This window comes from Salmo salar, chromosome ssa23 (genome assembly GCF_905237065.1).
Source record: "Salmo salar chromosome ssa23, Ssal_v3.1, whole genome shotgun sequence".
Classification (NCBI taxonomy): domain Eukaryota; kingdom Metazoa; phylum Chordata; class Actinopteri; order Salmoniformes; family Salmonidae; genus Salmo; species Salmo salar.
Window position 1 is genome coordinate 3,077,620 of NC_059464.1, and position 20,078 is coordinate 3,097,697.

At 43.5% G+C, this 20,078-nt stretch overlaps 2 protein-coding genes across 2 annotated transcripts; both read right to left on the reverse strand.

Moving 5' to 3' along the window:
• Positions 1-3,813: 3,813 nt before the first annotated feature.
• LOC106583940 (zinc finger protein 358-like) lies at positions 3,814-7,256 on the reverse strand. The gene is made up of 2 exons (XM_014168636.2): positions 6,942-7,256; positions 3,814-6,592 (listed from the first exon to the last, which is right to left on the reverse strand). Exons 1-2 carry the CDS (start codon positions 7,132-7,134, stop codon positions 5,385-5,387), a joined length of 1,401 nt encoding a protein of 466 aa, XP_014024111.1. The 5' UTR covers positions 7,135-7,256; the 3' UTR covers positions 3,814-5,384.
• A 237-nt stretch (positions 7,257-7,493) lies between these two features.
• Positions 7,494-17,924, reverse strand: LOC106583941 (zinc finger protein 572-like). The gene is made up of 3 exons (XM_014168637.2): positions 17,640-17,924; positions 16,436-17,354; positions 7,494-7,954 (listed from the first exon to the last, which is right to left on the reverse strand). The coding sequence occupies exons 1-3, from the start codon at positions 17,845-17,847 to the stop codon at positions 7,750-7,752; spliced, it is 1,332 nt and encodes a 443-aa protein (XP_014024112.1). The 5' UTR covers positions 17,848-17,924; the 3' UTR covers positions 7,494-7,749.
• Positions 17,925-20,078: the final 2,154 nt, after the last annotated feature.

Below are 20,078 nucleotides of genomic sequence, written 5' to 3' on the forward strand. Positions count from 1 at the left end.
ATACTCCTCAGCTTCATCAGCTGTCCTGGTGGCTGGTCTCAGACGATCCCGCAGGTGAAGAAGCCCGATGTGGTCCTGGGCTGGTGGGTTACAAGTGGCCTGCGGTTGTGAGGCCGGTTGGACGTACTGCCAAATTCTCTAAAATGACGTTGGAGTTGATTTATGGCAGAGAAATTAACATCCAATCTCTGGCAACAGCTCTGGCGGACATTCCTGCAGTCAGCATGCCAGTTGAAACTTGAGACATCTGTGGCATTGTGTTGTGTGACAAAACTGCACATTTTAGTGTGGGCTTTTATTGTCCACAGCACAAGTTGCACCTGTATAATTATCATGCTGTTTAATCAGCTTCTTGATATGCCACGGATCATCTTGGCAAAGGAGAAATGCTCACTAACAGGGATGTAAACAAATTTGCGCACAATTTCTATTTGGGGTTGCATATGGAACATTCCTGGGATCTTTTATTTCAGCTCATGAAAAATGGGACAACACATTTATATTTTTGTTCAGTATAAAATAGTAGTGCAGGTGGCATTATTTTGCTTAGTGCAAAGATATATTATAGGTAATGAATGTGTAGGGGACTGCTACAGACTTTGTGGCGCAGCAGAAACATCATCGTACCCCAAATCCAAAGGTTGTGAGTTCAGATCCCAGGTGGTGGTGTCTTTTAGCTGATTAGCGTACCACTTACTTAAAATCACAATTTCATGACTTTACATTTGGATGGTTTGGGACGGTCTGGGACCATTATGTGACGTCCTGATGACCGGTAAAACAAGTAGTCCTCACCCTAATGGAAAAACCACATGAATTTCAGGTGATCACGTGTTTCACACGTGATCTTATGTGAAGTTAATGTGATATGTGACAACATGTAAAGGAACATGTGATAACATGAAACTATGTATTTGACAACATATGAGCACGTGAAAACATGATCTTGTGAAATAAATGTGAAACATGGGGATACAAATATGAAACCATACATGTGACATGTCAGCACATGTGAAATCATGATCTCAAGTGAAGTGTTCCAAAAACATGTTTGCGAATGATTACATGTGAAATTTAACTTACACATGTTCTCACATGATTTCACATGTGAAATTTCATGTGTGAAGTGTTCCAAAACATGTGAAATGCCTTTGAATGGAGTATTGTAGTAGGTGCCAGGCACACCGGTTTGTGTCAAGAACTGCAACGCTGCTGGGTTTTTCGCACTCAATTGTTTCCCATGTATATTTAAGAATGGTCTACCACCCAAAGGACATTCAGCCAACTTGACACATCTGTGGGAAGCATTGGAGTCGATATGGGTCAGCATCCCTGTGGATGTTTGGTATGCTCTGTATATGCTACTTAGCAATAGTGAGTCCATACAGTTTTTGTATGTGATCCCTGTGGGAATTGAACCCACAACCTTAATGCTAGTGCCACTCTTTTAGCAACTTAGTCACAAAAGACCATCAACAGACTAGACTTGTTGGCTTTGTCACAAGGTAAGGGCCTTGGTTTTCACAGCAATGTGGATGAATTTGCACTTGCTCTGTCCCTGACTCCCTGTCAATAGAATTTCGGTTACCTCAGAATTTTCTAAACATTGCATTAGCTAGCTTCAAGGATTTACAGAAAATAGGATGGGGTTTTACTTTAGAAACACGACGCGCAAAGGCATCAATTTTATTAGGATGGAACAAGCATATTGAGATAATTAGATGGGTAGGGAGAGGGGGGAGAGAGAGAGAGGAGGTAGAGTCTGATTAGTGGTAAATTCAATGTTCCGACTGCTATCAAGGGAGAATCCATCATAATGAGGACGTGTGTGTGTGTGTGTGTGAGCGTGTGTGTGTGTGTGTGTATGTGTGTGTGTGAGCGTGTGAGCGAGAGAGAGACAGAATGATGGAGAGGAACATAAAGACAGGGGTGTGAGCCAAACAGTGGGTGGGTGAGAGTGGGCATGCATTTGTTCAGAGGACAGAGACGAGGGGAAGGGAGCCAGGCTTATACTATTGATTTTCTCCTCTCCTCTCTCTGTCTGGGGGGGGGGGTCTTTCTACATTCATGATGCGTCAGATGTATGTAGTAATTGACCTTTCATAGTGATGAAGGTTAATTCATTAACACTGTGTGTGAGGTATCTGTGGGTCTGGTTGAGTTGTGCTATGAGTCTTAACGTCCTCCTTCATACAAGTCCTGTACTCACTATTCATAACAAGTAGCCTACTGTACTCATTTAGGCTATTACCAGGACATTAGTCTCGCGTTGCCATACCTCTAAAATCACGTCGTTGTCACGCCTCCTGAAGCCTGGTTCGTGACGAGGCTACCAGGACTAGCTCTCATATCAAAACCGTGTCCCTTCATCCTCCTCCTATAACCACCTTCTAACCTTGGCTAGAAGCTGCACCACATAGACCGTTTTCTCTGCTACCACACGGCAAGCGTTACCGGAGCGCCAAGTCTAGAACCAAAAGGCTCCTTAACAGCTTCTACCCCCAAGCCATAAGACTGCTGACTGCTGAACAATTAATCAAATGGCCACCAGACTATTTACTTCTACCCCTTGGGATCCCGAGGACCGAGTTTGTGAAACGCTGAGATGGATGGAGATGTTGGTCAGTGGGATGGGGAATGCAGTTCATGTTGCCTTACGGCCTCTTGTCACTAAATGTTGACATTCACAACTCAACATTATACTTCCAATTTTTTATGATTTCATCTGCACGTTTTAGTCTACGGGCCCTTTTACTTCTCTTGTTCAGCTGATTTGATTGAATTCCATATCTTTCATGGTTATTTTAATAACAAATTGATATCTATGTTGGTAATAATATGCCTATGCTACACGAATACCGGCACACAAATATCTAACATTAGATATCCTGTTTGTATTGTTGGCATTTTAACCCAAATGGAACCCTATTCCCTACATAATGCACTACTTTTGACCAAAGCCCTATAGGCCTTGGTCAAAAGTAGTGTACTACATAGGGAATAGGGGGCCATTTGGGACGAACCCATTCACTGCATCCCAAACATGACATACCCTGATAATATTATGAATACAGAAATTCTTCCATGTTGTTGCATGATGCAACACAGAATTGACTTTAAAAAGTTGTCCCCTCCCTTATATAATTATCCCCTGCCTCCAAAAAGTATTTGATAAAAAAATGATTATTATTACCTTATTTATTATTGAGGTGTTTTCCCTGTATTGTTATTTTATGTCATGTTTCTTATATTTGTCTCTTAATGCACGACTGAATGTGTGAATGTTAGTTTTTAATGACGTTTCAATGGCTGTATTCGATTATCTTGTTTGCTTTCAACAATTTTTGTTCTTACATTTACATCAGGTGTTCTGTGTACAATATGAAAATACATTTGGAACGCACTACTGTATAAGTCTGACTTGGTTTCTATTTTGGGAAATGGGTTGGCTGAGGGAAATCCAGTACTCACTCAATGCTACTGAAAAGTTCAATATCTCACTCCTACCCCCTGGTGGTTCCATTTCACATTTTAGTCATTTAGCAAACCCTCTGACCATGTTCAACAGTTCTTGCTATCCTGCATCCTTCAGATATCCCAACTCTAATGTTAACTCATTGAAGTTGAAATTTACAATGGTTACGATTAGGTAAGGGTAAAGTTAGGGACGTCCCAAGGATTCCGGATAGCATTAACTCATTTTCAACTGCCCCAGAACAAGTGTCAAGCAACAATCAATAAGACGCTGCTGTTTGCTATGTGACAAACTTTTAAATTAAAAGGCAACTGGAAACATGAATACAACAACACACATTTAAAAATAATCCCATTTACTGTACATTAGGCTCTGAACTATCAGCGCCACAATAAGTCTTGAAGTCTGAGGACTTGCTATCAGAGACCATGGTGAGACTCTAATGAAGGCATCCTAAGCTGGTTTGTGTTTTCCAAAAATAAAATTCTCAGATCAGTGCAGACACGGGGTGCTCCTTTTCCTTAAATGTTCCTGTATAGTCACCTGGGGTAAGGAATGTGTTTTTGGACTCCTAAACCACATGAGTAAAACTCCAGTCCTTAGATTCTGCACTGCAGTGTCTGTGGGTTTTGGTTCCTTCCTTTTACTTAATGAATCAATGACTGTTATTGGACAAGTTCAAATAGTTTCAAGTGAACATGACCCCGGCTTTTCATGCAGGTCTAGATCAGACCGTCAATTTTTTTTTTTTTAAGACAGAAAACAAGCAGACTGACTGCGGCTCTCTAGGAATTGTGTTTGACACCAATGTCTTCAACCCATGGTTCATCCTCTGCAGTCTCTACGGTCAGCAGGCTCCACCCCTAGAGTCACAAGCAGGAAGTGGATCAATACTACAACACAGCAAAAGTCAATAACGTCCCTGTAACAGACTGAGCCCCACTGTCCTTTGGATGGGCTGGTGCACAAAAAAACATGCACTACGCGCATACAGTAAAATAAAACATACAAATTTAAAAAAGTCTACACGCACACTTGCTGCTTGTTTAAGGTAGTCCATCCCATCTGATGATGACTTCAACTACTGCTTGTGGGTTCGCTGATGACCGTATAATCAGATGAGGGATGCAAGCTATCTGCCAGACAGAGCACACAAAGGCATGTCCCGTTGAAGCTGGTGCAGCCATGGTCATACACTCCCCTCCATATGTATTTGGACAGTGAAGCTAAAAAAAAACATTTGTCTCTATACTCCAGCATTTTGGATTTGAGATTATCATACATATGTTTACCGTTTAGAAATGAAAGCATTTTTGAGGTATCCAATTGTGTTTCATTGCGGCAACTCCCCAAAGGGGTCGGGAGAAGTGAGGATTGGACAAACACACTGCTTCTTATACACACCCGGAAGTCAGCCGGACCAACGTGTTGGACGGGACACCGTTCGATTGACGACCCTAGTCAGCATGCAGGTGCCCAATCCGCCATAAGACGACGCTGGAGCAAGTTAAGACAAGGAATTCCCTGCCAAACCTACCCTCCCCTAACCCGGACAGTGCTAGGCCAATTGTGCACCGCCCTTGGAACTCCCGGTCACGGCTGGCTGTAGTGACACCCCTCTGCACTTCGGGTGAAGTGCCTGAGCAGGACGCGCCACTTGGGAGCTCCGTTGCAAAGTATAATAAAGGCTTTATATAGCACTACTTAAAGGCTTTACAAATCATAAGTGTAAGTCATAATCTAGAAATGGTCTATTAACTTACATTTGGCAATAAACCCAACAGTGGGAATTGTTATGTCACCCTTTATAGTGTATAACATACGCTTATAGATTATATGTGAAGCATTTATATAGTGCTTATAAATCCTTTATGTATGCTATAAAAAGCCTTTATAGGTCATACTGCCCTCATCCAATGACTGACACATGAGTCCTGATGTGTTTGGTCAGCTTAGCCGCCTCACTGAAAGCCTTGCCACACAAGCTGCAGGTGTGGGCCCAGCCTCCGGCAAGCCGCATTCCATTATGAACACGCTGGTGCTTCCTACACGTGTAGGCGTCCTTGAAGCTCATGCCGCAGACAGGGCAGCCATACAGACGCAGCTCCGTGTGAACACGCCGGTGGTTCCTCAGTGTGCCATCGTTGTTGAATCGCTTGCCACACAGTGCGCAAACGTACGGCTTCTCCCCTGTGTGAATGCGGAGGTGGATCTTGAGGCGTGACACGTGACTGAATATCTTACCACACTGAGGGCACGGGTGGGACCTCTGATCCCCCCTGTTGTTTGTTTGTTGTTGACCCCTGTTGTTTGTGGACCTGTTTATTTGTTGATGACACCTATTTGTTGATCTATTTGTTTGTTGTTGACGTCTGGTTTGACCCTGGTAGAACTGGGAGGTCAAGGGACCTACGGTACTGGTGGTGGTGGCGTCCCCAAAGTCTTGTTCTGGCCCTGTTGTTACACAACCATCGCTGCCAATCTGACGGAAAAAGCCGTCTGAGATCATGGCAGCACTAGCTGATACCAGGTCAGTGGGGACGCCCGAGGCAGTGGAGGCACCATACCGGCTGCTCTCTGCAACCACTGACTCCAGGTCAGCGCTCAGGTCTGAGACAGTGTAATTGGTTTCAACAGTGGCTGGTCCAGGGTCCGAACTGGTGTTTAGTTCACCATACCCCATCTGAGCAGAAACTGACCCCAAGTCAGTAGGGCTGGTATCACTAGGCTCTGTTTTGATGCCCTCAGAGTTATAGTGTAAAACCACTCTGTCCACGGGGCATGATGTGCTGCTGAAGGGATTTGCAGAGGGAAGGAGATGCTGGTCGTCTTCTTCGTCCAAGTCCCTTTTCACAGACGCTGAAGTCAATGGAGCTACTACTGGGGTGGTAGCCGATGTATCGGTTTGTTGTGAGGACAGGGTACATGGAGAGTTACACAGACTCTTCCACTCGGTGCAGTCTGTGGGTAGCTGGCTATGTGTGGCAGGCATCTCATCCTGGCTCATTTCCATGTGGTTCTGGGTGTGTGTAGACTCAGCGTCTGGACCCTGGTCGGCGCTCCACTGGTGCTGCCCAGAGACAGAGAGAGAAACAGGCCTGGTCGAGACTGGATGGACTGACGGACATACCGACAAATAGACAGAAAAGAGAAACAAATCAGATTGATTAAGTTTAAACAACTACAGAAGCAACGACCCAGACACGAGATCTCAAGCATTCTGTAGGATGAGCTTGTTTGTGTAATGTGGTGATCTACAAGGCTTGAGACTGTCCAAATGCCCCATATCATAATCTTCTAGAAAAACCTGCATCGCCTCCCCTTTATATACACTCAGTGAAAGAATTGACAGGTGAAAACAGTATGGGCAGCAGAGGTCTTTTTTTTCTCAGATGAGTGCAAATAAAGGAGATGAGGAGAGGTCCGATTTTTCAGACAATAGACAAAGAGCCATTTGCATCATCACCTGCTGAACACTCCGTTCCCGTGTCGAGTCCAACTTCTCGTAGCCTTCGTTTTAGGAGTTCATTCTCTCTCTTCGTCCGGGCAGTCTCCTCCTCGAATTCTGACACTGTCCCCCCAACAACCTCCAGTATCTCATCTACAGCCACCATTAACCGCTCGGTGAGGTAAGCATTCAAAAGCTGAAGTTTTGCCATTTTTTTTTAAATTAGCCTCCCCAAATATTTGTTAAAATCCAAGGAAAGCCTCCTAGTAAAGACCCAAGCTAGACTGTTTTGTAAACACCTCGGGGAAAGCATTCACTTCCTGGTTCTTTAACTCTCCATGGTCATGTGATAAAAACGCTACCGTAATTCATGAAAAAGGGGAGGCAAGCTTTTTAAAGGGATTGCGTACTTAAAATCTACTGTTAGATTTGCACGCTTATTACCGAGTATATTAATACATATCTTGAGTGAAGGTGATGTGAGTCAAGCATCTGGCATCTTCCTTTTGGAAATAAACAACCTGAAAGATGGTTCAACGTCAATACAAAATAAATACAGAATCAGACATGTGATTTTAATATTTAAATGATGTACTAATTTAATTCATTTCCACAAACACACACTCTTCAATCAAGCTGGAAACATCAGCTAAAATTACATTATCCATTCATTTTCTACTGCACTGTTTTTATTAATCCCAATAAATATATTTAGGAAATATTCCTACGGCTAAAACACTTCAACATTTCACAATCCCTTCATGTCCTCCGGTGTTTGAAAAGGTGTAGCTGATTCAGCAGTAGCTGATTAGCTAGCGCATTAACCTCATGTGATGAGCTGCCCTGCATCTGTCAGGTGTGTGTTCAGGTGTACCCGCAGGCCGCTGGCCACAGTGAAGCTCTTGGGACACTGGACACAGCGATAGGGTTTCTCCCCAGAGTGAGTCCGTTTGTGCTTTTTCATGGTGTCTCCGTCGCTGAAAGTCCTGTGGCAGTAGGGGCAGCTGTAGGGTCTCTCACCGGTGTGGATCCTATAATATATAATAAGAATAAATAAAATAAATATATCTACACTACCGCTCAAAAGTTTGGGATCACTTAGAAATGTCCTTGTTTTTGAAAGAAAAGCACATTTTTTGTCAATTAAATTAACATCAAATTGGTTAGAAATACAGTGTAGACATTGTTAATGTTGTAAATGACTATTGTAGCTGGAAACAGCAGCTTATTTACATAGGCGTAGAGGCCCATTATCAGCAACCATCACTCCTGTGTTCCAATGGCACGTTGTGTTAGCTAATCCAAGTTCATCATTTTAAAAGGCTAATTGATCATTAGAAAACCCTTTTGCAATTATGTTAGCACAGCTGAAAACTGTTGTTCTGATTAAAGAAGCAATAAAACTGGCCTTCTTTAGACTAGTTGAGTATCTGGAGCATCAGCATTTGTGGGTTTGATTACAGGCTCAAAATGGCCAGAAACTCTCCTCAATGTTATCCTCACAAAGAATCTTGATAGGTATCAGTCTGGTGTTTTCTGTAATGACCTTAGTGATCGCTGTTTTACAGCCTGTGTTCGTAATGGCTGCTCAGTGAAACGACCTGTCCTGATTTGTCATAGACCCTTGCTAAGAAACTTTTATGAGAAAGCCTTCCTTCATGAACTGGCCTCTGTCAAATGGTATAGAATCAGCTTGATCCCCTCTGTCGAAGACGCTTGGACATTCTTTTTTGATATTTTCTGTGATATTGTTAACACGCCCCCAAAGAAAATGAGAATTTAAAAAAGGTTCAGCCCCTGGTTCGACAGTGATCTTGCAGAGTTACTCCACCTCAAGAATTGCATTCAGCGAAAGGCTCAGCACATGCATACTCAGGCTGACTGGCTATCGTTCAGGCAAATGAGAAATAAGTGCACTCAGGCTATCCGGAAGGCCAAAGTTAGTTACTTTAAATGGTTAAAGACCTGGAGAACAAAAGCTCCTCCTCACAGCTGCCCATGTCCCTTAATGTTGATGATGTGGTTGTTACTGACAAGAAGCACATGGCTGAGCTCTTTAATCACCACTTCATTAAGTCAGGATTCCTATTTGACTCGGCCATGCCTCCTTGCCCGTCCAACATTTCCTCAACTCCCACCCCTTCTAACGCGACTATCCCCGATGCTTCTGCCTCTTTTTCCCCTGTCCTGTTACAAAGTTTCTTCCTGCAGGCAGTCACTGAGTCTGAGGTGCTAAAGGAGCTCCTTAAACTTGACCCCCCAAAAATATCTGGGTCAGATGGTTAAGACGATTTCTTCTTTAAGGTTGCTGCCACTATCATCGCCAAGCCTGTCTCTCATTTCTGAAGAGGTTCCCATTGCTTGGAAGGCAGCCACGGTTCGTCCTTTATTTAAAGGGGAGATCAAGCTGATCCTAACTGTTATAGGCCTATTTCTATTTGCCCTGTTCATCAAAAGTGCTGGAAAAACTTGTCAATAATCAACTGACTGGCTTTCTTGATGTCTATAGTATTCTCTCAGGTATGCAATCAAATACCGACTAAGTAGTATTGGTGTCTCTGAGGGGTCTTTGGGTTGGTTTGCTAACTACCACTCTCAGAGAGTGCAGTGTATGAAGTCAGAAAACCTGTCTCACCCACTGCCTGTCACCAAGGGAGTACTGCAAGGCTCGATCCTAGGCCCCACGCTCTTCTCAAATTTACATCAAGAACATAGCTCAGGCAGTAGAAAGCACTCACATCCATTTATATGCAGATGATAGTCTTATATACAGCTGGCCCCTCCCCGGATTTTATGTTAAATGCTTTACAAAGCTTTCTTAGTGTCCAACAAGCTTTCTCTACCCTTAACCTTGTTCTGAACACCTCCAAAACAAAGGTCATGTGGTTTGGTAAGAAGAATGTCCCTCGTCCCACAAGTGTTATTGCTACCTCTAACGGTTTAGAGCTTGAGGTAGTCACCTCATACAAGTACTCGGGAGTATGGCTAGACGGTGCACTGTCCTTCTCTCAGCACATATCAAAGCTGCAGGCTAAAGTTAAATCTAGACTTGGTTTCCTCTATCGTAATCAATCCTCTTTTCACCCCAGCTGCCAAACTAACCCTGATTCGGATGACCACCTACCCATGCTAGATTACGGAGACATAATTTATAGATTGGCAGGTAAGGGTGCTCTCGAGCAGCTAGATGTTCTTTACCATTCGGCCATCAGATTTGCCACCAATGCTCCTTATAGGACACATCACTGCACTCTATACTCCTGTAAACTGGTCATCTCTGTATACCTGTCGCAAGAGCCACTGGTTGATGCTTATTTATAAAACCCGCTTAGGCCTCACTCGCCCCTATCTGAGATATCTACTGCAGCCCTCATCTTCCACATACAACACCTGTTCTGCCAGTCACATTCTGTTAAAGGTCCCCAAAGCACACACATCCCTGGGTCGCTCCTCTTTTCAGTTCGCTGCAGCTAGCGACTGGAACGAGCTGCAACAAACACTCAAACTGGACAGTTATCTCAATCTCTTAAGTCAAAGACTCAATCATGGACACTCTTACTGACAGTTGTGGCTGCTTTGTGTGATGTATTGTTGTCTCTCTCCTCTTGCCCTTTGTGCTGTTGTCTGTGCCCAATAATGTTTGTACCATGTTTTGTGCTGCTTCCATGTTGTTGTTTTGTTGTGTTGCCATGTGTTGCTGCCTTGCTATGTTGTTGTCTTAGGTCTCTCTTTATGTAGTGTTGTCTCTCTTGTTGTGATGTGTGTTTTGTCCTATAATTATTGTGTATATATATATATATATATATATTATTTTATTTTTTTATGTATCCCAGGCCCCATTCCCACAGGAGGCCTATTGGTAGACCGTCATTGTAAATAAGAATTTGTTCATAACTGACTTGCCTAGTTAAACAAAGGTTAAATAAAATTAAAATAAATAAAAACCCTGTGGACGGCGCTTGATTGGAGACATTTTCCTCCTACAACAGGACAATGATCCAAAGCACCGCTCCAAGCTATGAAATAACTATTTAGGGAAGAAGCAGTCAGCTGGTATTCTGTCTATAATGGAGTGGCCAGCACAGTCACCGGATCTCAACCCTATTGAGCTGAGAATTGTCCATCAAGCCAATCCAACTTGTGGGAGGTGCTTCAGGAAGCATGGGGTGAAATCTCTTCAGATTACCTCAAAATTGACAACTAAACTCAGCAAAAAAAAGAAACGTCCTCTCACTGACAACTGTGTTTATTTTCAGCAAACTTAACATGTGTAAATATTTGTATGAACATAAGATTGAACAACAGACAAACTGAACAAGTTCCACAGACATGTGCCTAACAGAAATGGAATAATGTGTCCCTAAACAAAGGAGGGGTCAAAATCAAAAGTAACAGTCAGTATCTGGTGTGGCCACCATCTGCATTAAGTACTGCAGTGCATCTCCTCCTCATGGACTGCACCAGATTTGGCACCAGACTGCACCAGATTTGTTACTTCACTCTTCCACCAAGTTCCCGGACATTTCTGGGGGGAAATGGCCCTAGCCCTCACCCTCCGATCCAACAGGTCCCAGACGTGCTCAATGGGATTGAGATCCAGGCTCTTCGCTGGCCATGGCAGAACACTGACATTCCTGTCTTGCAGGAAATCACTCACAGAATGAGCAGTATGGCTGGTGGCATTGTCATGCTGGAGGGTCATGTCAGGATGAGCCTGCAGGAAGGGTACCACATGAGGGAGGAGGATGTCTTCCCTGTAACGCACAGCGTTGAGATTGCCTGCAATGACAAGCTCAGTCCGATGATGCTGTGACACACCGCCCCAGACCACGACGGACCCTCCACCTCCAAATCGATCCCTCTCCAGAGAACAGGCCTCGGTGTAACACTCATTCCTTCAACGATAAATGCAAATCCGACCATCACCCCTGCTGAGACAAAACCGCGACTCGTCAGTGAAGAGCACTTTATGCCAGTCCTGTCTGGTCCAGCGACGGTGGGTTTGTGCCCATTGGTGACGTTGTTGCCGCTGATGTCTGATGAGGACCTGCCTTACAACAGGCTTACAAGCCCTCAGTCCAGCCTCTCTCAGCCTGTTGCGGACATTCTGAGCACTGATGAAGGGATTGTTCGTTCGTGGTGTAACTCGGGCAGTTGGTGTTGCCATCCTGCACCTGTCCCGCAGGTGTGATGTTCGGATGTACCGATCCTGTGCAGGTGTTGTTACACGTGGTCTGCCACTGCGAGGACAATCAGCTGTCCGTCCTGTCTCCCTGTAGTGCTGTCTTAGGAGTATCACAGTATGGACATTGCAATTTATTGCCCTGGCCACATCTGCAGTCCTCATGCCTCCTTGCAGCATGCCTAACGCACGTTCACACAGATGAGCAGGGACCCTGGGCATCTTTCTTTTGGTGTTTTTTAAAGTCAGTAGAAAGGCCTATTTAGTGTCCTAAGTTTTCATAACTGTGACCCTAATTGCCTACCGTCTGTAAGCTGTTAGTGTCTTAACGACCATTCCACAGGTGCATGTTCATAAATTTTTTTTTATGGTTCATTGAACAAGCATGGGAAACAGTGTTTAACCTGTTGGGGATAGGGGGCAGTATTTACACGGCCGGATAAAAAACGTACCCGATTTAATCTGGTTACTACTCCTGCCCAGCAACTAGAATATGCATATAATTATTGGCTTTGGATAGATAGAAAACACCCTAAAGTTTCTAAAACTGTTTGAATGGTGTCTGTGAGTATAACAGAACTCATATGGCAGGCAAAAACCTGAGAAGATTCCTTACAGGAAGTGGCCTGTCTGACAAGTTCTTGTTCATCTTGGCTCTTTTTATTGAAGACTGAGGATCTTTGCTGTAACGTGACACTTCCTACGGCTCCCATAGGCTCTCAGAACCCGGGAAAAAGCTGAATGATATCGAGGCAGCCCCTGGCTGAAACACATTAGCGCGTTTGGATGGCCTGTCAGAGGACCATCAGACTGGGGCTCGTGCACGAGGGCACGAGATATTTTTATTTTCTCTCTCTTTGAACGAAAACCACCACTCCCGGTCGGAATATTATCGCTTTTTTATGAGAAAAATGGCATAAAAATTGATTTTAAACAGCGGTTGACATGCTTCGAAGTACGGTAATGGAATATTTAGAAATGTTTTGTCACGAAATGCGTCGTGCTCGTCACCCTTCTTTACCATTCGGATAGTGTCTTGAACGCACGAACAAAACGCCGCTATTTGGATATAACTATGGATTATTTGGGACCAAACCAACATTTGTTATTGAAGTAGAAGTCCTGGGAGTGCATTCTGACGAAGAACAGCAAAGCTAATAACATTTTTCTTATAGTAAATCTGACTTTGGTTAGTGCTAAACTTGCTGGGTGTCTAAATAGCTAGCCCTGTGATGCCAGGCCATCTACTCAGAATATTGCAAAAAGTGCTTTCACCGAAAAGCTATTTTAAAATCGGACATAGCGAGTGCATAGAGGAGTTCTGTATCTATAATTCTTAAAATAATTGTTATGTTTTTTGTGAACGTTTATCGTGAGTAATTTAGTAAATTCACCGGAAGTGTTCGGTGGGAATGCTAGTCACATGCTAATGTAAAAAGCTGGTTTTTGATATAAATATGAACTTGATTGAACAAAACATGCATGTATTGTATAACATAATGTCCTAGGGGTGTCATCTGATGAAGATCATCAAAGGTTAGTGCTGCATTTAGCTGTGGTTTGGGTTTATGTGACATTATATGCTAGCTTGAAAAATGGGTGTCTGATTATTTCTGGCTGGGTACTCTGCTGACACAATCTAATGTTTTGCTTTCGTTGTAAAGCCTTTTTGAAATCGGACAGTGTGGTTAGATTAACAAGAGTCTTGTCTTTAAAATGGTGTAAAATAGTCATATGTTTGAGAAATTGAAGTAATAGCATTTCTAAGGTATTTGAATATCGCGCCACGGGATTACACTGGCTGTTGAGTAGGCGCAAGCGTCCCACCTAGCCCATAGAGGTTAAACCCTTTACAATGAAGATCTGTTAAGTTATTTGGATTTTTATGAATTATCTTTCTTTTTTTTGCTGAGTTTAGAATGCCAAAGGTCTGCAAGGCTGTAATTGCTGCAAATGGAGGATTCTTTGACGAAAGCGAAATTTGAAGGACACCATTTTTATTTCAATGAAAAATCATTATTTATAACCTTGTCAACATCTTGACTATATTTCCTATTCATTTTGCAACTCATTTCATGTATATTTTCAAGTGACCCCAAACTTTTCAATGGTAGTGTATATAATAATAATAATAATAATATATAAATGGAGTGGAGAGACTTTAACCCAACACCTAGCAACCTTGTCAAGAGGTTTGGATCTTTGGGCGTAACAGCGAAGGTGTTGGATTGACAGTCACTGGTCAGGACTACCGCCTAAATTCGCTACAATATACAGTGAGCTACAAAACTATTAGGACAGTGACACATTTTTTGTTGTTTTGGCTCTGTACTCCAGCACTTGGGATTTGAAACGATACCATGACTGAGGTTAAAGTGACTGTCAGCTTTTAATTAGAGGGTATTTTCATCCATATCGGGTGAACCGTTAAGAAATTACAGCACTTTTTGTACATAGTCCACCTATTTTAGGGGACCAAAAGTATTGGGACAAATTCACTTATATGTGTGTTAAAGTAGTCAAAAGTTTAGTATTTGGTCCAATAGCCCTAGCACGGAATGATTATAGCAAGTTTGTGACTCTACAAACTTGTTGGATGCATTTTAATGTAAATAAGAATATAATATGTTTCTAAACACTTCTACATTAATGTGGATGTTACCATGATTACAGATAGTCCTGAATTAATCGTGAATAATAAAGTTAGACGCACAAATATCATACCCCCAAGACATGCTAACCTCTCACCATCACAATAACAGGGGAGGTTAGCATTTTGGGGGGGTATGATATTTGTGCGTCTAACTTTCTCATTATTCAAGATTCATTCAGGACTATCTGTAATCATGGTAGCATCCACATTAATGTAGAAGTGTTTAGAAACATATTATATTCTTATTTATATTAAAAGTGACTCCAAAACGACAATACATTACCATTCATTTCTAGTCGGCACAAAATAATCTGAAACACAACCAAAACAAACAGCAAATGCATCCAACAACAACTTTCTCACTCATCATCATTCACGATTCATTCAGGACTATTCGTAATCATGGTAGCATCCACATTAATTATACTCCTTTTGCCATGGGACAAAGACAAAAATGTTTCCAGTTTTACAGCAAATTTTCTTAAATTCTACCCCTTTTGCCATGTGATGGACATAATCGTTTTCAGTTTTAAAGTAAATTTCCTGCAATTCTACACAATTTCCCATGACTTATGCAATGTTAATGATATCTGAGTGAGAGTGACTAACAAAATCAATGGGGGCCACCTGGAGTTCAGGGCCCCTGGGGATGTGCCCTGCGTGCACGGTCGGTAGTTGGCCATGATTACAAGTTTAGATAGCTTGCCAGACTAACATACCATTCTAAAAAGAGTTATCTGACATGGCTAATTGAGTGACTGTCAGTGATGACAAAACAAGAGAAAAATTGCTGATGCATAACCAAATGTTGAACTTGCACCTTGTGTATTCTACTATTCTAACTCTTAATTAGTAAGTTGAGACCACAACTGCGGTGCTTATGCCTGGAGCCGGCCCTGGTGATAGGGGTAAACCAGGTAGCGTAGCCTAGTGGTTAGAGCGTTGGATCGAATCCCCGAGCTGACAAGGTACATATCTGTCGTTCTGCCCCTGAACAAGGCAGTTAACCCACTGTCCCTAGGCCGTCATTGAAAATAAGAATTTGTTCTTAACTGACTTGCCTAGTTAAATAAAGGTAAAATAAAATAAAAAAATGGAGGACAAGTTGTCATAGGCCAACAACCTATATAGCCCATACTGCCATACCTGCCCAATACCCAGGCCCCAGCCACAGAGTCAGTATTTCGCTTTTATGTGAAGATAGATGGCTGTTTAGAAACATATTCTATTCTTGTTGACCAAAAAATGTATTGACTCCAAAATGACACAATGCATTATTTACCATTCAATTCTATTGGGCACAAAATAATCTGAAACAAAAATGAAAACAGCAAATGCATCCAACAAGCTTGATGTAATCATTGCGTGCAAGGAATATGGGACCAAATACTAAACTTTTGACTACTTTAATACACATAAGTGAATTTGTCCCAATACTTTTGGTCCCTTAAAATGGGGACAATGTACAAAAAGTGCAGTAATTTCTAAATAGTTCACCCAATATGAATGACAATACACTTAAATTTAAGCTGTCAGTCTGCAGTTGAATGTAATAGTCATTGTATTACTTCAAATCCAAAGTGCTGCAGTACAGAGCCAAAAATAACAAAATATGTCACTGTCCCAATACTTTTGGAGCTCACTGCATAATAATACAATATAATAATGTATTCCAACCTCAGGTGCCGTCTCAGGTTGCCTCTCTGGGTAAAGCTTTTGGAGCACCAGGAGCAGCGGTGGGGCCTCTCCCCCGTGTGGATACGGTGGTGGCGCCGCAGGTCAGCCGACTGGGCAAAGGACTTACAGCACCAGTCACAGGCGTAGGGCTTCTTATACTGAAGGTGGAGGTGGAGGCTGGCCGCCTGGCTGAAACTCTCCCCACATCGGGTGCAGCGGTGTGGGCGCCCCTCCTGGTGGTCGGTGGGGGTGAAGTTGTTACTCTCGTTGTATGGCAACACCTGGTCCTTGGACCCAGGCTCTGTTTCATATGTTTGCTGGTCATGTACGGGTGTGTTATGGAGCTCTGAGATGTCCATATCTGGAAGGTCTTTGAAGCCAGCGTCGCCTGAGAGTTCATGGTTGTGGGGTAGTAGTGTTATAGGAAGACCTGTGTAGCCTGAACTGGATTGAGGTTCATGGTTGGTGAGGTTCAATGTGACGTCGCATTCCTTGGGTTCCATTTTGATCCGTCCCTGGATTGGGTCGATGGGAGAGGACCTCTTTCTCTCTGTCCTAAGGACTGGCACTTCAGCGTTGGCTGCTCCAGTTGTTGTGGCACAGTGGGCATTGGAGGAGAACGGAGATGGTGCCAAGGACGAGGTGTTTCCAAAACCCTTGGCTTCTGGGTCTGAGTTGTGCTCTGTCTTTGGGATTGCCTGTCCTGGACTGGACTTCTCTTCTGCTCGGACCGTTTCAGTGTGTCCCTGGTTTGGTCCTGTGAGACCCCCATCCTTACCCAACGCTACCTGGCTCTGTGTCTGTAGCCCTCGTCTGTTGACCTGGCTCTGCTGCTGGGGCTCTGGGTCCTGTTCCTGTCTGGAGCTCCACTCTTGCTCACAAAGCTGCTGTTGCCCAGAGAGAGAAAGGCTGGTGGAACCTGCTTAGAAAGAGGGTGCAAAGACAAAGTGCTGTCACTAAATAAGTAAGAAATTGAGTAAATATGTATGACATTGTAATTAATCATGTACTACTATTAGTTGTTAATGTTTGCTGCGAGGGATATTCGGAATTCGGGCACTTCTCACGAGCCAACGTAACGTTGCTGTCAATCGTCAACAGACAGACGTCACCCAATGTAGTTAGTTCGTTGACAGTTTGCCAACTCATTTCTGCATGATCATTAAGTTAGCATAATCCAACAAATCCGACAAAATGTTCTTACGCCAGTCTGTCTCCGCCAAGAGTAAGATGTCCCGGAGCTGTCGCCGAAGGCTTTCATTTTCTCTCTTCGCGCTTTCATTCTCTCTCTTCGTCCTAGCCGTCTCTTCTCGGTACTCGGCCACTGTGTCCCCGACTACGTCCAGAATCTCCCGCACCACTACCGTTAAACGTTCTGTCAGGTAAGCATTCAACAGCTGCAGTTTGGTCATTTTAAAGTCATAAAATACTGCAGGATAATGTCTAGTCTCTCTCAGCTGATGTTGTGATTTTACTCTTCGTTTGTTGGTAGTTGGGTTAATAGGAAGTGTGTATGTTGTTTTATCGCCACCTGCTGTTTGGGAAGTGAAATGGTTGTCTTGTTTATGTTGAGCCACACGGGGGCAGTGCAACCCTGTATAATTTCCTCTGCATCAGTAGTTTTATAACATGAACCCTCAATCCTCGTCCATCCCAACAACATCTGATTCAACTACTCAACTAATTTATCATTCAGCCCTTAATCAAAGAGGTAGGCCTATGAACAGAAGACCAAACACAAATAAGACCAAACAGACAGACCTAGTGAAGTCAGCAGATACGCTACAGGACTGTTTTGTTAGCACAGACTGGAATATGTTCTGGGATTCATCCAATGGCATTGAGGAGTATACCACCTCAGTCACCGGCTTCATCAATAAGTCCATCAATGACATCATCCCCACAGTGACCGTACGTACATATCCCAACCAAAAGCCATGAATTTCAGGCAACATCCGCACCGAGCTAAAGGCTAGAGCTGCCACTTTCAAGGAGCAGGCAGGACACTAATCCAGACTAACCATCAAACAGGTAAAGCGTCAATACAGGGACTAAGATTGAATCCTACTACACCGGCTCTGACGCTCGTCTGATGTGGCAGGACTTGCAAACTATTACAGACTACAAAGGGAAACACAGCTGCAAGCTGCCCAGTGACATTAGCCTACCAGACGGGCTAAATGCCTTTTATGCTCGCTTCGAGGGAAGCAACACTGAAGTATGCATGAGAGCACCATCTGTTCCGGACAACTGTGTGATCACTCTCTCCGTAGCCGATTTGAGCAAGACCTTTAAACAGGTCAACATTCACAAGGCCGTAGGGCCAGACGGATTAGCAGGGTGTGTACTCAGAGCATGTGCGGAGCAACTGGCAAGTGTCTTCACTGACATCTTCAACCTCTCCCTGACCGAGTCTGTAATACCTACATGTTTCAAGCAGACCACCATAGTCCCTGTACCCAAGAAAGCGAAGGTAACCTGCCTAAATGACTACTGTCCCGTAGCACTTACGTCAGTAGCCATGCAGTTCTTTGAAAGGCTGGTCATGGCTCACATCAACACCATCATCCCGGAAACCCTAGACCCACTCCAATTTCCATACCACCTCAACAGATCCGAAGATGATGCAATCTCAATCTCCCCCATTCACATCGACGGGGCTGTAGTTCCCTGGTGTCCACATCACCAACAAACTATTATGGTCAAAACACACCAAGACAGTCGTGAAGAGGGCACGACAACACCTTTTCCCCCTCAGAAGACTGAAAAGATTTGGCATGGGTCCCCAGATCCTCAAAAAGTTCTACAGCTGCACCATCAAGAGCATCCTGACCGGTTGCATCACCGCCTGGTATGGCAACTGCTCGGCATCCGGCCGTAAGGGACCAGAGGGTAGTGCGTACTGCCCAGTACATCACTGGGGCTAAGCTTCCTGCCATCCAGAACCTATATACTAAGCGGTGTCAGAGGAAGGCGCAAAAAATTGTCAAAGACTCCAGTCAACCAAGTCATAGACTGTTCTCTCTGCTACCGCACGGCAAATGGTACCGGAGCGCCAAGTCCAGGTCCAAACAGCTTCTACCCCTAAGCCAAAAGACTGCTGAACAATTAATCAAATTGCCACCTGGACTATTTGCATTGACCCCCCCCTCCCCCACCTTTGTTTTTACACTGCTGCTACTCGGTGTTTATTATCTATGCATAGCCACTTTACCCCTACCTACATTTACCCCTACCCTACCTACATGTACAAATTACCTTGACTAACCTCTACCCCTGCACATTGACTCGGTACCAGTACCCCCTGTATATAGCCTCGTTATTGTTATTGTGTTACTTTTGTTTACATTTTTTACTTTAGTTTATTTAGTGAATATTTAACTAACTCTATTTTCTTAAAACTGCCTTGTTGGTTAAGGGCTTGTAAGTAAGGCGAGTCTTCAGGTCTCAAGCAAGGTTACTCATTACACAAGTGTAGTATGCATATTTAATGAAACTCAATTGAATTACAGGTCAAAGTGATTAAAGATGGGTTCTCTTTATCTTTGAAAGAGAAATTGGTGTGCTCAGCTCAAATGTTTTGTAGTCTAAAAAATGATTTGGGTGCTGGGTTCAAAAGGCATATACTGGAAGAAAGAAACGC

Excerpts from the sequence above, each read along its gene's own strand:
- LOC106583940 (XM_014168636.2), bottom strand. The coding sequence starts at position 7,134 with ATGGCAAAACTTCAGCTTTTGAATGCTTACCTCACCGAGCGGTTAATG. Across the intron at positions 6,593-6,941 it reads GGGAACGGAGTGTTCAGCAG|TCCATCCAGTCTCGACCAGG; the intron begins GTGATGATGCAA and ends TATGTCCGTCAG.
- LOC106583941 (XM_014168637.2), bottom strand. The coding sequence starts at position 17,847 with ATGACCAAACTGCAGCTGTTGAATGCTTACCTGACAGAACGTTTAACG. Across the intron at positions 17,355-17,639 it reads CTTGGCGGAGACAGACTGGC|GTTCCACCAGCCTTTCTCTC; the intron begins GTAAGAACATTT and ends CTTTCTAAGCAG. Across the intron at positions 7,955-16,435 it reads AACCTGAGACGGCACCTGAG|GATCCACACCGGTGAGAGAC; the intron begins GTTGGAATACAT and ends TATATATTATAG.